The following is a 13,615-nucleotide window of genomic DNA, read 5'->3' on the forward strand; positions in this document are numbered from 1 at the left end:
TCGACATTGGTGAGGCCTCATCTGGAGTACTGTGTCCAGTTTTGGGCCCCACACTACAAGATGGATGTGGATAAATTGGAGAGAGTCCAGCGAAGGGCAACAAAAATGATTAGAGGTCTGGAACACATGACTTATGAGGAGAGGCTGAGGGAACTGGGATTGTTTAGTCTGCAGAAGAGAAGAATGAGGGGGGATTTGATAGCTGCTTTCAACTACCTGAGAGGTGGTTCCAGAGAGGATGGTTCTAGACTATTCTCATTGGTGGAAGAGGACAGGACAAGGAGTAATGGTCTCAAGTTGCAGTGGGGGGGGGTTTAGGTTGGATATTAGGAAAAACTTTTTCACTAGGAGGGTGGTGAAACACTGGAATGTGTTACCTAGGGAGGTGGTAGAATCTCCTTCCTTAGAAGTTTTTAAGGTCAGGCTTGACAAAGCCCTGGCTGGGATAATTTAATTGGGGATTGGTCCTGCTTTGAGCAGGGGGTTGGACTAGATGACCTCCTGAGGTCCCTTCCAACCTTGATATTCTATGATTCTATGATCATACACATTGTAAGGAGAGTGATCACTTTAGATAAGCTATTACCAGCAGGAAAGTGGGGTGGGGGGAGAGAAAATCTTTTGTAGTGGTAAAGACCCATTTTTTCATGGTTTGTATGTATAAGAACATCTTCTGTATTTTCCACAGTATGCATCCGATGAAGTGAGCTTTAGCTCACGAAAGCTTATGCTCAAATAAATTGGTTAGTCTCTAAGGTGCCACAAGTACTCCTTTTCTTTTTGCTCAATTTCTTGTATTCTCTACTGCGTTCTTCAGTCTCCAAGCCACTTTCTCTCATGATGTGTCATTTTCTCCCACGAACTCAAATTCCTCCTCCATTAACCATGATACAGTCTGACGCTGACTTCTCAGAATGTGTACTTTATTAGCTTCAAGCATAATAGCAAAAACAAAACTGCTACCAAAAATTGTGATAAATTCCATCTTACAAATACTTTCATCTTTGATAACTAACAGCCATCATTAGCTCCTTTCTGAGTCAAACAATGGTCATTTTTGCCAAGCACTGACTCAGACAGCATATTGTATTCATCTCCTACCATCTGTACCTGAAAAGCTGTCATAGACGGATGCTCTCCAAACCAGAGGAGGTCCACATAGAACTGATCAAGTATTTCTCTCCCTTTTATGTGAAGAGTAACAAACAGGCACAGGATTTTCTTGTGGTCCTCTAGAACAAGTATGTTAGTGAGAAGCAAGAGGTTGCTATCAAAAAGACCACATGGTTCAACACCAAAAATGGTCCAGAGCAGCAAAAGGCTATCATGCATAGGGACCAGGACACACACACACACAAAGTTAATTACTCTGAGCTCCCCTCTAAACCCATCTAAAATTAGAAATAGTTCCCTGTGAAGCAGGCAGGAAGCTGGATGCCAGAATGACCTGGAAGAGGCTTATTTCTACTGTAACCGAGACTGACTCAGATACCTCTCAGGTCCTAACCAGAAGAGGAAAAGATGTTGTCAGAAGAGAAACTACTCTGTCAAGGACCAAACACTATATCATACCAAATGAAGCACCAGCACGAACATCTGTTCTGGAATACCTCCCAGATCTGCAGGCATTGGCTTATTAAGCATCATTTAAGTAATTCCAAGATTTGAAGTTTTCTGAAATCCCTTTGAACCTAAGGAGCAAGCTATATCTAGTGTTTTGCCCTGAGATCCATGGCCATTTTTCTGCCACTTTGATGAGAGTTCCTCTGGAGGGTCCAAAGAGGATTATTCAAAACTGTCACCTCCTTAATGTGAAACTCACACAGAAAGATCAAGGAAAAAGTGACCTTTGCCAAGACAAAAAGGCAGCAGGTGTGTTTGTTAAAGACATTTTACAGACACATCACATCTACAATCTTGTTTGTGTTAGTAATGTTTTAGAGCAATCAGTACCATCAAGCTGTCTATGTACCTACAATAATGAAACTCATAAACCAAGAAACCTAGAACAGACAAGAGGAACAAAAATAGTCCAGACGCAACCATCACACAAAACAGAGAACTATATATAAAGTAAAAGAGAAGGTGAGTTCTTAAAATTAGCGACAGAATTGGTCCACTGAAGAAGCACAGGCCTGGTATGCACTAGAAACTTTTGTCAGTGTAACAACATGGGTTTGAAGGGTGATTTTTTTATCAAGTTTTTTATATTGGCAAAAGCCCTAGTGTAGAGACAGATACACCAGCAAAAAACTATTGTCGGTATAACCTATATTATTTGAGGAACTGGAATAAGCTATAAAAGCCAAAGCCCGTATTTGCTGATAGAAGCTACGTTTACAGTAGGAGGGTTTGCTGGTATAGCTATATTGCCAAACATTTCTAGTGTACTCACTCTTTCACTACAAGTATGCTATTATGTAAGTATTTCAAACATGACCAAAAGGACTGCGTGGCAAAGAGAATATGTTTTGGCTCACAAAAACTAAGGAGGAAATAGTCTAATAGGTAAATGAACACTATTAGGGTTTCCTCATATTTCAAGCCACTTCAGAGTTTTAATTTTTTTTAAAATAAGATTATGTTAAAAACAAAAATCTTTATATATACTATTAAAAAATGATTCTTCAGAAATAATGCCCACTACAGTTCTTTAGAACAGTAATTTTTTAACAGGCACTTTATAAGTTCCTCATTTTAAGATGAGCACATATCAAACTTATTTCTGAGCAAGATAATCTTGTGATAGATTATTTTGTTAATATATTTATTGATAGAACTATGTGGTTGCATTTATCTGATACATCAGATGGCCTGTCAGTCAAATAAGCAGCCTATAGATACCACAAGACTATGCTACATTTGAACTTGCCAACTCCTCCATGCTTGAATTTTTTACAATCAAATAAGAAAACTGCACAACTTTTAAAGTAGAACACAATGAAACTCATGTCAACCACACTGTTATGTCATTTTAACAACTAAATTATAGTGGTGGAATGACAAGGCAACAGTATATTGCACACTGCACAACTGTGACCAATAGGCACATTTAAGGTTCAGGATACAACAGTAAAAACACAGGCTGTCCTTGCAAGGAAAGCCTATGTTTACATGAGATGGCCTTCAAAATAAATGTATTGTAGTGTTAATTCTTTAAGTAACCAGAAAGAATGCAGGAACAAATGTCCAATTACTACTTCAGATCCAAAGTTGTTAATAAATGTGGTTAAAAAGCTGTTTAAAAAAAAATGGATCCAGGATAGTTCGTACACAGTATCTTATTCTTAAGTACATATTCCGATTCATATCTGCTTGTTTACTAGGAATTTTTATGTGCACTAATGCCAATATCCAACATTGCAAAACAAACCAACTACTAAAGAGCAAATTATGTTGCAAATTTTGTGAACAAAACTACAAAATACATTACTGGTTTGTAATGATTATGGAAGTATACCATGAGGAAGAACTCAGTTTGATTTCTGAACAAGCTGTGCTTTAAGAAAACCTTTAAGACTTGTTAACTAGTCAAATTTGATATGGAAGTCATTGAGAATATGGAAGACTAAAATGCCATTTTTACATTTATTTTTCTGAGTGCTACTGAATGTAATAGGTTTTCTTTTCACAGTGGATAATATGAACACCTCAACAACTATTAGTAATTTCATAACTAGTAAAGAAACCAGGCAAAGAGTCCTGTGGCACCTTATAGACTAACAGACATATTGGAGCATAAGCTTTTGTGGGTGAATACCCACTTCATCAGTACCCACTTAGTCAGATATTCACCCAAGAAAGCTTATGCTCCAATAAGTCTGTTAGTCTATAAGGTGCCACAGGACTCTCTGCTGCTTTTACAGATCCAGACTAACATGGCTTCCCTTCTGATAAAGAAACCAGTTAACTATATGTGTTTAATAGAAAAAAATCTGTAACCTAGTTTTAGTCAGTTTCTACTTATTACTCTAATTTGAACTAGCACGTCAATCCTTTTCAAATTATTTCTCTGTTTAGGTATTTCATACTTGAATTTTCCTCACAATTCATGATCTTGTCTGCTTCCTGCTGTATTCAAACACAAATGCAAAAGTTGACATGCAGCTTGCCTTGTAGAAGTATAGCTTGGGCTAGAGGGGGGAACAAAGTGTGTTATATTCAGGATTATTTTTAAGTCTCCTAGTTATATTTTGCTGTCTTCTTGCTTTAAAACTAATACACATTTACAGGCTTATTTTTAACACAGAGTATAACGGTCATTTGTACTTACTTAAAAGCATAACTATAAATGTGTTTAAGCTTTTGGTCAGAAGCCTTTATTAAAAAAAATTCCAAGTAAATTGTTCAGTTTGTATTGCACTAAAAAGCTTTCACAACATTTATAGTTATTTTTCTATAACATACTTGACAATCTAGCCATAAAAACCATTTCCAACATATCAACAGTTTCAGTGAAATATAGGCGAGAAGGTGGATGATATATTCTCTTTTATTACCAGCTTTCAAACTACAAAGAACTCTTCCTCAGGTCTAGGAAAGATACTCAGAGTGTCACAGCTAAATACAAGGTCAAACAAATAGTTTCTCGTAAGTAGATAAGCCATATTCTAAGGGACAATTCAAGCTGAAGTGGTCCATTAACAACCCTGTAGTTATGAGAGGGGGAGGGGATTTAGTGGGTTACAAATTGTTATAATAAATCATAAATCCAGTGTCTTTATTAAGACCATGATTTTTAGTGTCTAGCAAAGTTATGAATTGAAACTCTTAGGCTCATCTTTTCAAGTTGTTGTGAAGGTTTCCTTTGTGGATGGGGACTGATAGGTCGGATATAGATATCGCTTTGTGAAAAGTGTTCACCCACAGGTGATATGGTGTTTTTCTCTGTTATCACTTTCCTCTGTAAGTTCATTCGAGAGCACAGTGATTGTCTTTGGTTTCAAATATATAGGGCTATTGGGGCATTTAGTCCACTGGATGAGGTACTCCACATGTTGTGATAGGCATGTATAGGACCCATGGATCTTGAAAGGCGTGATATGGTGGAGGTGGATCATCGTAGCAGTGGAGATGTGTCTGCAGGTTTTGCATCTGTTGTTTTGGCAGGATATCGTGCCACTTTGAGTTGGTGTGTCCTGGTCTGTGGGGAGCTTGCTTCTGATTGGTTTGGAGAGGTTGGCAGGTTGTTTGAAGGTCAGAAGATGGGGTTCAGGAAAGATTTTGTTCAGGATGGGGTCCCCATTGAGTATGGGCTGGAGTTGTTCGATAACACCCAGTATGGGTCCCAGTGTGGGTGGTAGGTGACAACTACGGGTGTGCGGTTGGAGGGGGATTTATTTCTGTACTGAAGTAGGTTTTCTTGGAGTATTTGGGTGGCCCATTACACGATGTGATCTACTTCTCTGGTGGAGTGTCCTTGTTGGGTGAAGGTGATTTTGAGTATATCCCCGGCTTTCTCCTCAGAGCATATTCTGTGGTATTTGAGTGGCTGGCTGTAGATAACAGATTTCTTGGTTTGTTAATGGACATATGAAGGTGAGTGTCGTGATCTGTGTATTTCTTGTATGTAGTTGTCTGTAGGGTTTTATAGTTGAAGCTGATCATGGTGTCCAGGAAGTTGATACTAGTGCGGAAGTGTTCCAGAGAGAGAGTTTGGATGGGCAGTGGTTGTTGAAGTTGTGGAGGAAATCTATGAGAGCTTAAGTCATCTGTGCAGAGGATGAAATTATCGAATTGGTTTTGTGGTGCATTTGTGCAGCAATTCTTCAAGGGGGCCCATGAAGAAGTTGGCATATTTGGTAACTATCCTAGTACGTATGGCAGTTTGACTCAGTGTTTGTTGTTGAATGTAAAATGGATTAAATGGATGAGTTTGGCATGTGTTTTTTTTAGGTGGGTATCTGAGGGTTGTCCATTGTCTTGTAAATATTTGAAACAGGCACCCATGCCGTCATTGTTAAGGATTCTGGTATCTAGGGAAATTATGTCCATGTTAGCAAAGATGGTATTCTGAGGGACACACTAACTCAAAGTGTCACGACACCCTGCCAGAACAGATGCAAAACCTGCAGACAGATCTCCACTGCTACTATGATCAACACCCCACATATCGCACCTTTCAAGACCTATGGTTCCTACAGATTCCTACCACAACATGCAGTGTACCTCATCCAGTGCACTATATGTCCCAATAATTATTGTGTGGGTAAAACCAGAAAGACAATCAGGAGAGTCTTGAATGAACGCACACAGGAAAATGATAAGAGAGAAAAATATCATATCACCTGTGGCTGAACACTTTTCACAAAGTGATCTCTCTATATTTGACCTATCAGTCCTCATCCACAAAGGAACCCTGCACAACACTTGCAAAAGATGAGCCTGGGAGCTTAATTTCATAACTTTGCTAGACATTAACAACCACCATCTTAATAAAGTCACTGGATTTATAATGTATGACAATCCGCAACCCCCTAAACCCCCTTTTTGTCTTATGACTCCAGGGGTGTTATGACATAGTTGAGATTTTCTCTTATGTTGTATGTGAGCCTATGTGACTTTTACTCTTTTGCATGAATGCTGTGTGTGCCTCAGTTTCCCTGTGTATTGCACCAATGTCTAGGTGGTGGGAATAAGGGTGAATGACTTTTGTGGAGGCTAATCTAGCTGTGTGCATGGATGCTATGGCCACCCCTTCATAACCTGAGACCAAGCAGGGGGATGCGACCAGGTGACTCTTGGCTAGGGAAGCGAGACAAAGGCCGGAGGAAGAGCAACGGGCAGGGCAGGGGCCAGGCAGCTGGAAGAGAGTCAGTCTCGGCTGGCTTGGGGCACAGGGGGAGGGCCAGAGCCCTGGCTCTGGGCTCCCCTTCCTCCAAGATGGACTTGGCTGAAAGTCACTGATTTTCTGTGCTAACAAGTTATGTCCTACGCTGTATTCCTGTTGACTAATAAACCTTCTGTTTTATTGGCTGGCTTAGAGACACATCTGACTGTGGAGTTGGGGTGCAGGGCTCTCTGGCTTCCTCAGGAACCCTGCCTGGGTGGACTTGCTGCGGGAAGCGCATGATGTAGAAGGGGATGCTGAATGCTCCGAAGTCAGACCCCAGAAGTTCAAAGCTGTGTAAGCTTCTTGCCCTGGAGACAGTATGCTCAGAGAGAGGAGGCATGCTACCCCAGAGTCCTGACTGGCTTTGTATGGAATAGTTCCAGAGCATCACCCTGGTGACTTGACTCTGTGACAGGTGTTAACAGGCCACTTAACCTTGAAAGATCCCTTAGAATATGTGGTAACTACTTATGCTACAAAAAGAAAAGGAGTACTTGTGGCACCTTAGAGACTAACCAATTTATTTGAGCATGAGCTTTCGTGAGCTACAGCTCATTTCATCAGATGTAGCTCACGAAAGCTCATGCTCAAATAAATTGGTTAGTCTCTAAGGTGCCACAAGTACTCCTTTTCTTTTTGCGAATACAGACTAACACGGCTGTTACTCTGAAACCTGTACTTATGCTACACTATCTGTCTGACCTTGTATTTAACTGCGACACTGAATATCTTTCCTAGACCTCAGGAAGTGTTCCGTATAGCTCAAAAGCCTCTCTCTCTCACCAACAGAAGTTGGTCCAATAAAAGATTATACCTCACCCACTTTGTCTCTCTAATATCCTGGGACCAACAAGGATACAATCATTGGGATATATTTATTTACTAATTTTATATTGTGTTATGCATTAAAAGTTCCAGTTATAAGAGGTATAATTCCCCTTCTACTTACTGATATGCTTTTTAAAAAACACAAAACACGTTAGTGGACTGCGAAATAATTGCATGAAGCAGAATTTACTTTTATGTACAGTCTTGCATACTGAGTACTAGATATGAGAAGTGTGCATATAATTCAGTTTTTTATATAGTTCAGTGTTCCATCTACTTCATGTAATATTTGCTACTTCAGAAGATATTGTGCAATTCCTGCACTGCTAAACTTGATTCTAAAAGCCAGCTACTGCAGTTGCCACTAAAATCTTCACAATTGTTCTTTGCCATCATATTAGTTGCTGGCAATATTGCTTGTACTAATTATGTACGATTGCATGTACTCTGTAGCATGGGGCATGGGTCACAGGTCACTTGCTGGAGGATTCTCTGCTCCTTGAAGTCTTTAAACCATGATTTGAGGACTTCAATAGCTCAGACATATGTGACAGGTTTATCGCAGGAATGGGTGGGTGAGATTCTGTGGCCTGCATTGTGCAGGAGGTCAGACTTGATGATCCCTTCTGACCTTAATATGTATGAATCATGGAAGATAGCACAAATACTACTGAAATGTTAGTTCAGAAAAGGCAAAATTGTAAAAGTTTGACAGAAAGCACTACACTGTCTGGTACTTGAAAGAAATAATTTTTTGTAACAATAATAACCAATTCTCACTTGTATACTGCATTTCATCATGCATAGATTATAAATTGCTTTAGAAAGGAAAGTCATTTGCCTTATTTTACAGATGGGGAAACTAAGGAACAGATGTGAAATTACTTGCTTCAAGTCATACAGCAGTGCCTGTGGCAGAGCAGAAGAGAGAAATCAGGTCTAGCCATTAGACGATAATGCTGCTTGGAGCCCTACAGGCACACAGTTTTTACCACTTTCAAAGTTTCTTTAAAAAAAAACAAAAACCAAAATACCCCATCAATCAGCCCCACTCTCTTATAGGTCCTGATCAAAAGCCCACTGAAATCAATGGGAGACATTCCATTGACTGCAACAGTCTTTGGATCAGGCCCATAATCAGCTAATTCTCCACAGGGAAAGAATGTGATCATTTTCAGAGTTATTGAAAGTGTTGCTTCATGGTTGACAATAAATAGCCCTCTCTAATAAGTGTGTCAGCATCCTTTTCCTACGAAATACCCAATTTTCATTGATCAGGCCCTCTGTCTCAGTAGTGTCATTCACATTTAGGTCAGCTAATAAATAGTCAAGATGAGAATCCGTGCTGCTTGTCCTTAGTGTAATTAAACAGAAACTTCTGCATTGCTAAGTGGTATACCCTTATGACCCTCATTCACCAGACTCAAGAGTTAAGATATGATTATTGTTACTTAACACCCAATTTATCCTTGAATCAGTGTCCATGTTGGCTCCAGAAGAAGTGGTCTTCGGCAGCTCTAAACATTATTAGGTATATTACAGGCTTCAGAAGTAATGTTTTCAGAAGGATGTAATATCAGTCCTTAACACATTTTCATAAAATCCAGTTCAAAGGAATAGAAATGAAATATGAATAGTTACTAGTATGCTATAAAGCAATTACAAAGTGCTTCATTTGACTATATTCATCCAATATAGAAATATTAACCTTCAAAACACACTTCCTTATGTGCAGTAGGTAAAAATTCCCATTACACAGATATATAAAGAGAGGCACAAACACTGTGTCTAGCTCAAGGTTTCTCTTCAACTCAGCATTAGAAGTAGGAAGAGAAACCCGAGTTCTAGTCTCAAGTCTTCGGTACTAAAGAACATTCCCTCTGGATTATAGTTAGGCTTGGTAGGATTTGATTTGAACTGTTAGTCCTTAGTAAACATCTATTTCACCTGACACACTGAAACAGATGAAAAATATATATATATATCAACTGGTAACAGTTGGCAAGCAAAATCTCCCACTTTGCGCCTACAGGAATCCAACCCCACAGCAGCGCAGGGAACTCTCGGCAGCCTCACTGTCACGGTCCCATTCGCTCACAGACCAGCTGGGAGCATGGGGGCCATCCCCAGGCAGGAGCCATGCAGCAAGGGGGTGGCCTCCCCCAGGATCGCTTGCTCTGCACTGCCAAGATGACAGCTTTCTCCACACTTCGCAGCTGCAGGGATCCAGTGTAATCAGTCCTGTAGCCACACAGGTAGCCCCCTGTAGCCCCAGTGTGAAACTGGAAATTTATTTAAATAGAAATTTTTTTAAAAAAGCTTAAAAATAAAAATCGATATTAACTGAATTTCAAAAAAATAATCATCATTAAATTCTTCCAGGCCTAACTATAGAGAATTAAATTTTTCAACTCAGGTTCTCTTTCTGCACAAGTAAATCACAACAAAAGCATTCATATTTTCGACAACTAAAGCTTTTGGCACATTAATGAGGTAATATCAACATGTTCAGAGTTGGCTTATAATAAAATAAGAAAGCAGCTTAGCTGAAGTCCAATCAATTCACAGGCCTCTCCAAGCAAACAATTACAAAAAAATTTTAGACCAGGTTAGAAACATTGTAACTCATAGAAAACAAGCAAACACTCACTTTTTGATTTCTCGGAGGAGCATTCGAATGAGAATGGCTTGCAGTGGCTCAATCATTAATTTCCTCCACATATCGAGTGCTAGCTGTAAAGATACAAACATCACAGAAAACTTATCCCATAGTAAATGCAGTTTAAAAATCCACAACCTGAAGCAAGATTTGGGCAGGAATTAACATCCTTCCCAATCTCTGTTTCCATTCTCAATTCTTTTGTTTGACAAATTCCAGGTCTGCTTTATCAACAATATTTTACCCAGATCCACACCTACATAGGTTTCCTCCCACCTCCAGGTTGTACCTTATTAAATTTTTCTTTTCAGATAAGGAACTGACAAGTCCTCTATAAAACTTTTTAACCTGATTTTCCAAGGTGCTCAATACTCCCACTGAAAGTCAAGCTATATATTTTTAGATTGTACATATTTTTAATTTTAAAAATCAATATTTAAAAGAACACAGTTGAATTATAAGATGTGTTTTTATGTACAGTTTATGTTTACCTCTTACAGCTACTTACCTCTCCAATTTCCATCAGTGGTTCACTTATATCCACACCTCCATAGCCATATTGAAGATCAGCTTCAGTTAATTTGTTCTTCTTAATAAACTGCGTGTTGAGGTACCTATGGAAACAAAAGCATTTTAATCAACCCCCAGAGCACAAAACTGAGTGAGATACTAAATACTTCAATAACCTTTGTAACCACACAATGTCTTTAGCTTAGTGGAAGGAGAGAAAGCAGGTGACTTTGAAAATGACTATTACAAGACCTCTTGTATAAAAACAAAGGCTGTAGGACCTCCCTGAATTAATTCACTTGAACTACAGCATTAAAAAAAAGCTTATTTTTAAAAAAAATGGCCAGTGATAGAAAATTACCACAACCCTTGGCAAGTTGTTCCAATGTCTTAGAGTGAAAGTTTAAGGCCAGAAGGGACCATCAGATCATCTAATCTGATCTTTTGTATATTACAGGACACCAACACCACCCAACACCTGTATGCTGAACCCAACAACCAAAATTAGACCAAAAGTATTATAGCCCACAGGAGACTAAACTATTATGTGTCACAAGCAGAGGACAGGAGGGATCAAGATGCATCAATATCCGACATCAGTATCAGGAAATTCATTAAGAGAGATGTACCCAGATAATCCCGGCAAATGACCTGTACTTCATGCTGCAGAGGAAGGTGAAAAACCGCCAGGGTCACTGCCAAACTTATCATGGGAAGCATTCCGACCCCACATTGGGTGATCAGTGAGAGCAAGAACCAGTCAGCTAAGCATGCTCGGTACCCCCTCAGAGCACTAGTCCACCCCATCCAGTGTCCCATTTCCAGCTTTTTGCTTCAGAGGAAGACCAGTAAAAACCCCAGAACACACTGGAAGGGGATAGGGGAAGGAATCCCTTCCTGATCCCTGCAGAGGACAACCTGAAACTGTGAAGCATGAGCAATTAGGAACAGTACATAAACCAGAAGTGCCCACCTGGGCTCCTGAGACCTGCTCCCCAGCATCCCAAGGAACCCCATTAAACAATTCATCCAACTCACTCTCAAAACTAATTAAGTTGTATGCCCCCACAACTCCTGTGGAGAGGCTGTTCCAGAACCTCACTCCTCTGACAGTTAGAAACCTTTTTCTAATTTCCAACCTGAATTTGTTCATGGCCAGTTTATTCTCATTTGTTCTTCTGCCAACATTTTCCTTTAGCTTAAATAGCTCTTCACCCTCCTTGGTGTTTACTGCCCTAATGTATTTATAAAAAGCTATTATAGCCTCTCTCTGCCTTCTTTCTGACAAGCTAAACCAGTGGTTCTCAACCAGGGGTGCCCGTACCCTTGGGGGTACATCAACTCATCTAGATATTTGCCTAGTTTTTATGCAGCAGACCACATAAAAAGTATTAGCAAAGTCCATAAAAATTAAAATTCATACATACAATTACTTGTTTATACTGCTCTCTATACACACACACAGTACACGGAAATTTAAGCACAATACTTATATTCCAATTGATTTATTTTATAATTATATGGTTAAAATGTAAAAAATTAGTAGTTTTTCAATAATAGTGTGCTGCCACATTTTTGTATTTTTAGGTTTGATTTTGTAAGCAAGTAGTTTTTAAATGAGGTGAAACTTGGGGTATGCAAGACAAGTCAGACTCCTGAAAGGGGTACAGTAGTCTGGAAAGGTTGAGAATCACTGCGCTAAAAATAAACCAACCTTTTCCAGTCTACTCTCAGAAAATAGGACCTACAGTCTCTTGATCATTTTCATAGCTATTCTCTGCACCTGTTTCAGTTTCAATTCAACTTTCTTAAAGATGGATGACCAGAATTGTACACAGTATTCCACATGAGATCTTACCAGTGCCCTGTACAATGGCATTAATACTTATTCATAGATTCATAGATAGATTCATAGATATTTAGGTCAGAAGGGACCATTATGATCATCTAGTCTGACCTCCTGCACAATGCAGGCCACAGAACTTCACCCACCACTCCTAAAAAAGACCTCACACCTATATCTGTGCTATTGAAGTCCTCAAATTGTAGTTTGAAGACCTCAAGGAGCAGAGAATCCTCCAGCAAGTGACCCATGCCCCATGCTACAGAGGAAGGCGAAAAACCTCCAGGGCCTTCCAATCTGCCCTGGAGGAAAATTCCTTCCCGACCCCAAATATGGCGATCAGCTAAACCCTGAGCATATGGGCAAGATTCATCAGCCAGATACTACAGAAAATTCTTTCCCGGGTAACTTGGATCTTACCCCATCTAAAAACCCATCACAGGCCATTGGGCCTATTTACCATGAATATTTAATTACCAAAACCATGTTATCCCATCATACCATCTCCTCCATAAACTTATCGAGTTTAATCTTAAAGCAAGATAGATCTTTTGCCCCCACTACTTCCCTCGGAAGGCTATTCCAAAACTTCACTCCTCTGATGGTTAGAAACCTTCGTCTAATTTCTAATCTAAATTTCCTAGTGGCCAGTTTATATCCATTTGTTCTTGTGTCCACATTGGTACTGAGTTTAAATAATTCCTCTCCCTCTCTGGTATTTATCCCTCTGATATATTTATAGAGAGCAATCATATCTCCCCTCAACCTTCTTTTAGTTAGGCTAAACAAGCCAAGCTCCCTGAGTCTCCTTTCATAAGACAAGTTTTCCATTCCTCGGATCATCCTAGTAGCCCTTCTCTGTACCTGTTCCAGTTTGAATTCATCCTTCTTAAACATGGGAGACCAGAACTGCACACAGTATTCCAGGTGAGGTCTCACCAGT

At 39.5% G+C, this 13,615-nt stretch overlaps 1 protein-coding gene across 9 annotated transcripts in view; it reads right to left on the minus strand.

Moving 5' to 3' along the window:
* Nucleotides 1-13,615, minus strand: part of CUL2 (cullin 2) — an 88,885-nt gene that overhangs the window by 42,780 nt on the left and 32,490 nt on the right. For 8 of the 9 annotated variants that reach the window (XR_012157612.1, XM_073334443.2, XM_073334440.2 and 5 more), the window contains 2 exons: nucleotides 10,828-10,933; nucleotides 10,311-10,393 (listed from right to left, as the gene is read on the minus strand). Coding sequence is in view for 8 of the 9 variants with exons in the window: in XM_073334443.2 (XP_073190544.1) it covers nucleotides 10,311-10,393; nucleotides 10,828-10,933 (189 nt within the window). In the remaining variant the exon portion in view is untranslated. Of the gene's footprint in view, nucleotides 1-4,046; nucleotides 4,134-10,310; nucleotides 10,394-10,827; nucleotides 10,934-13,615 lie in introns of all 9 variants that reach the window. The other variant, XM_073334445.1, reaches the window with a different exon arrangement.

Source organism: Lepidochelys kempii, chromosome 2 (genome assembly GCF_965140285.1).
Source record: "Lepidochelys kempii isolate rLepKem1 chromosome 2, rLepKem1.hap1, whole genome shotgun sequence".
NCBI lineage: Eukaryota > Metazoa > Chordata > Testudines > Cheloniidae > Lepidochelys > Lepidochelys kempii.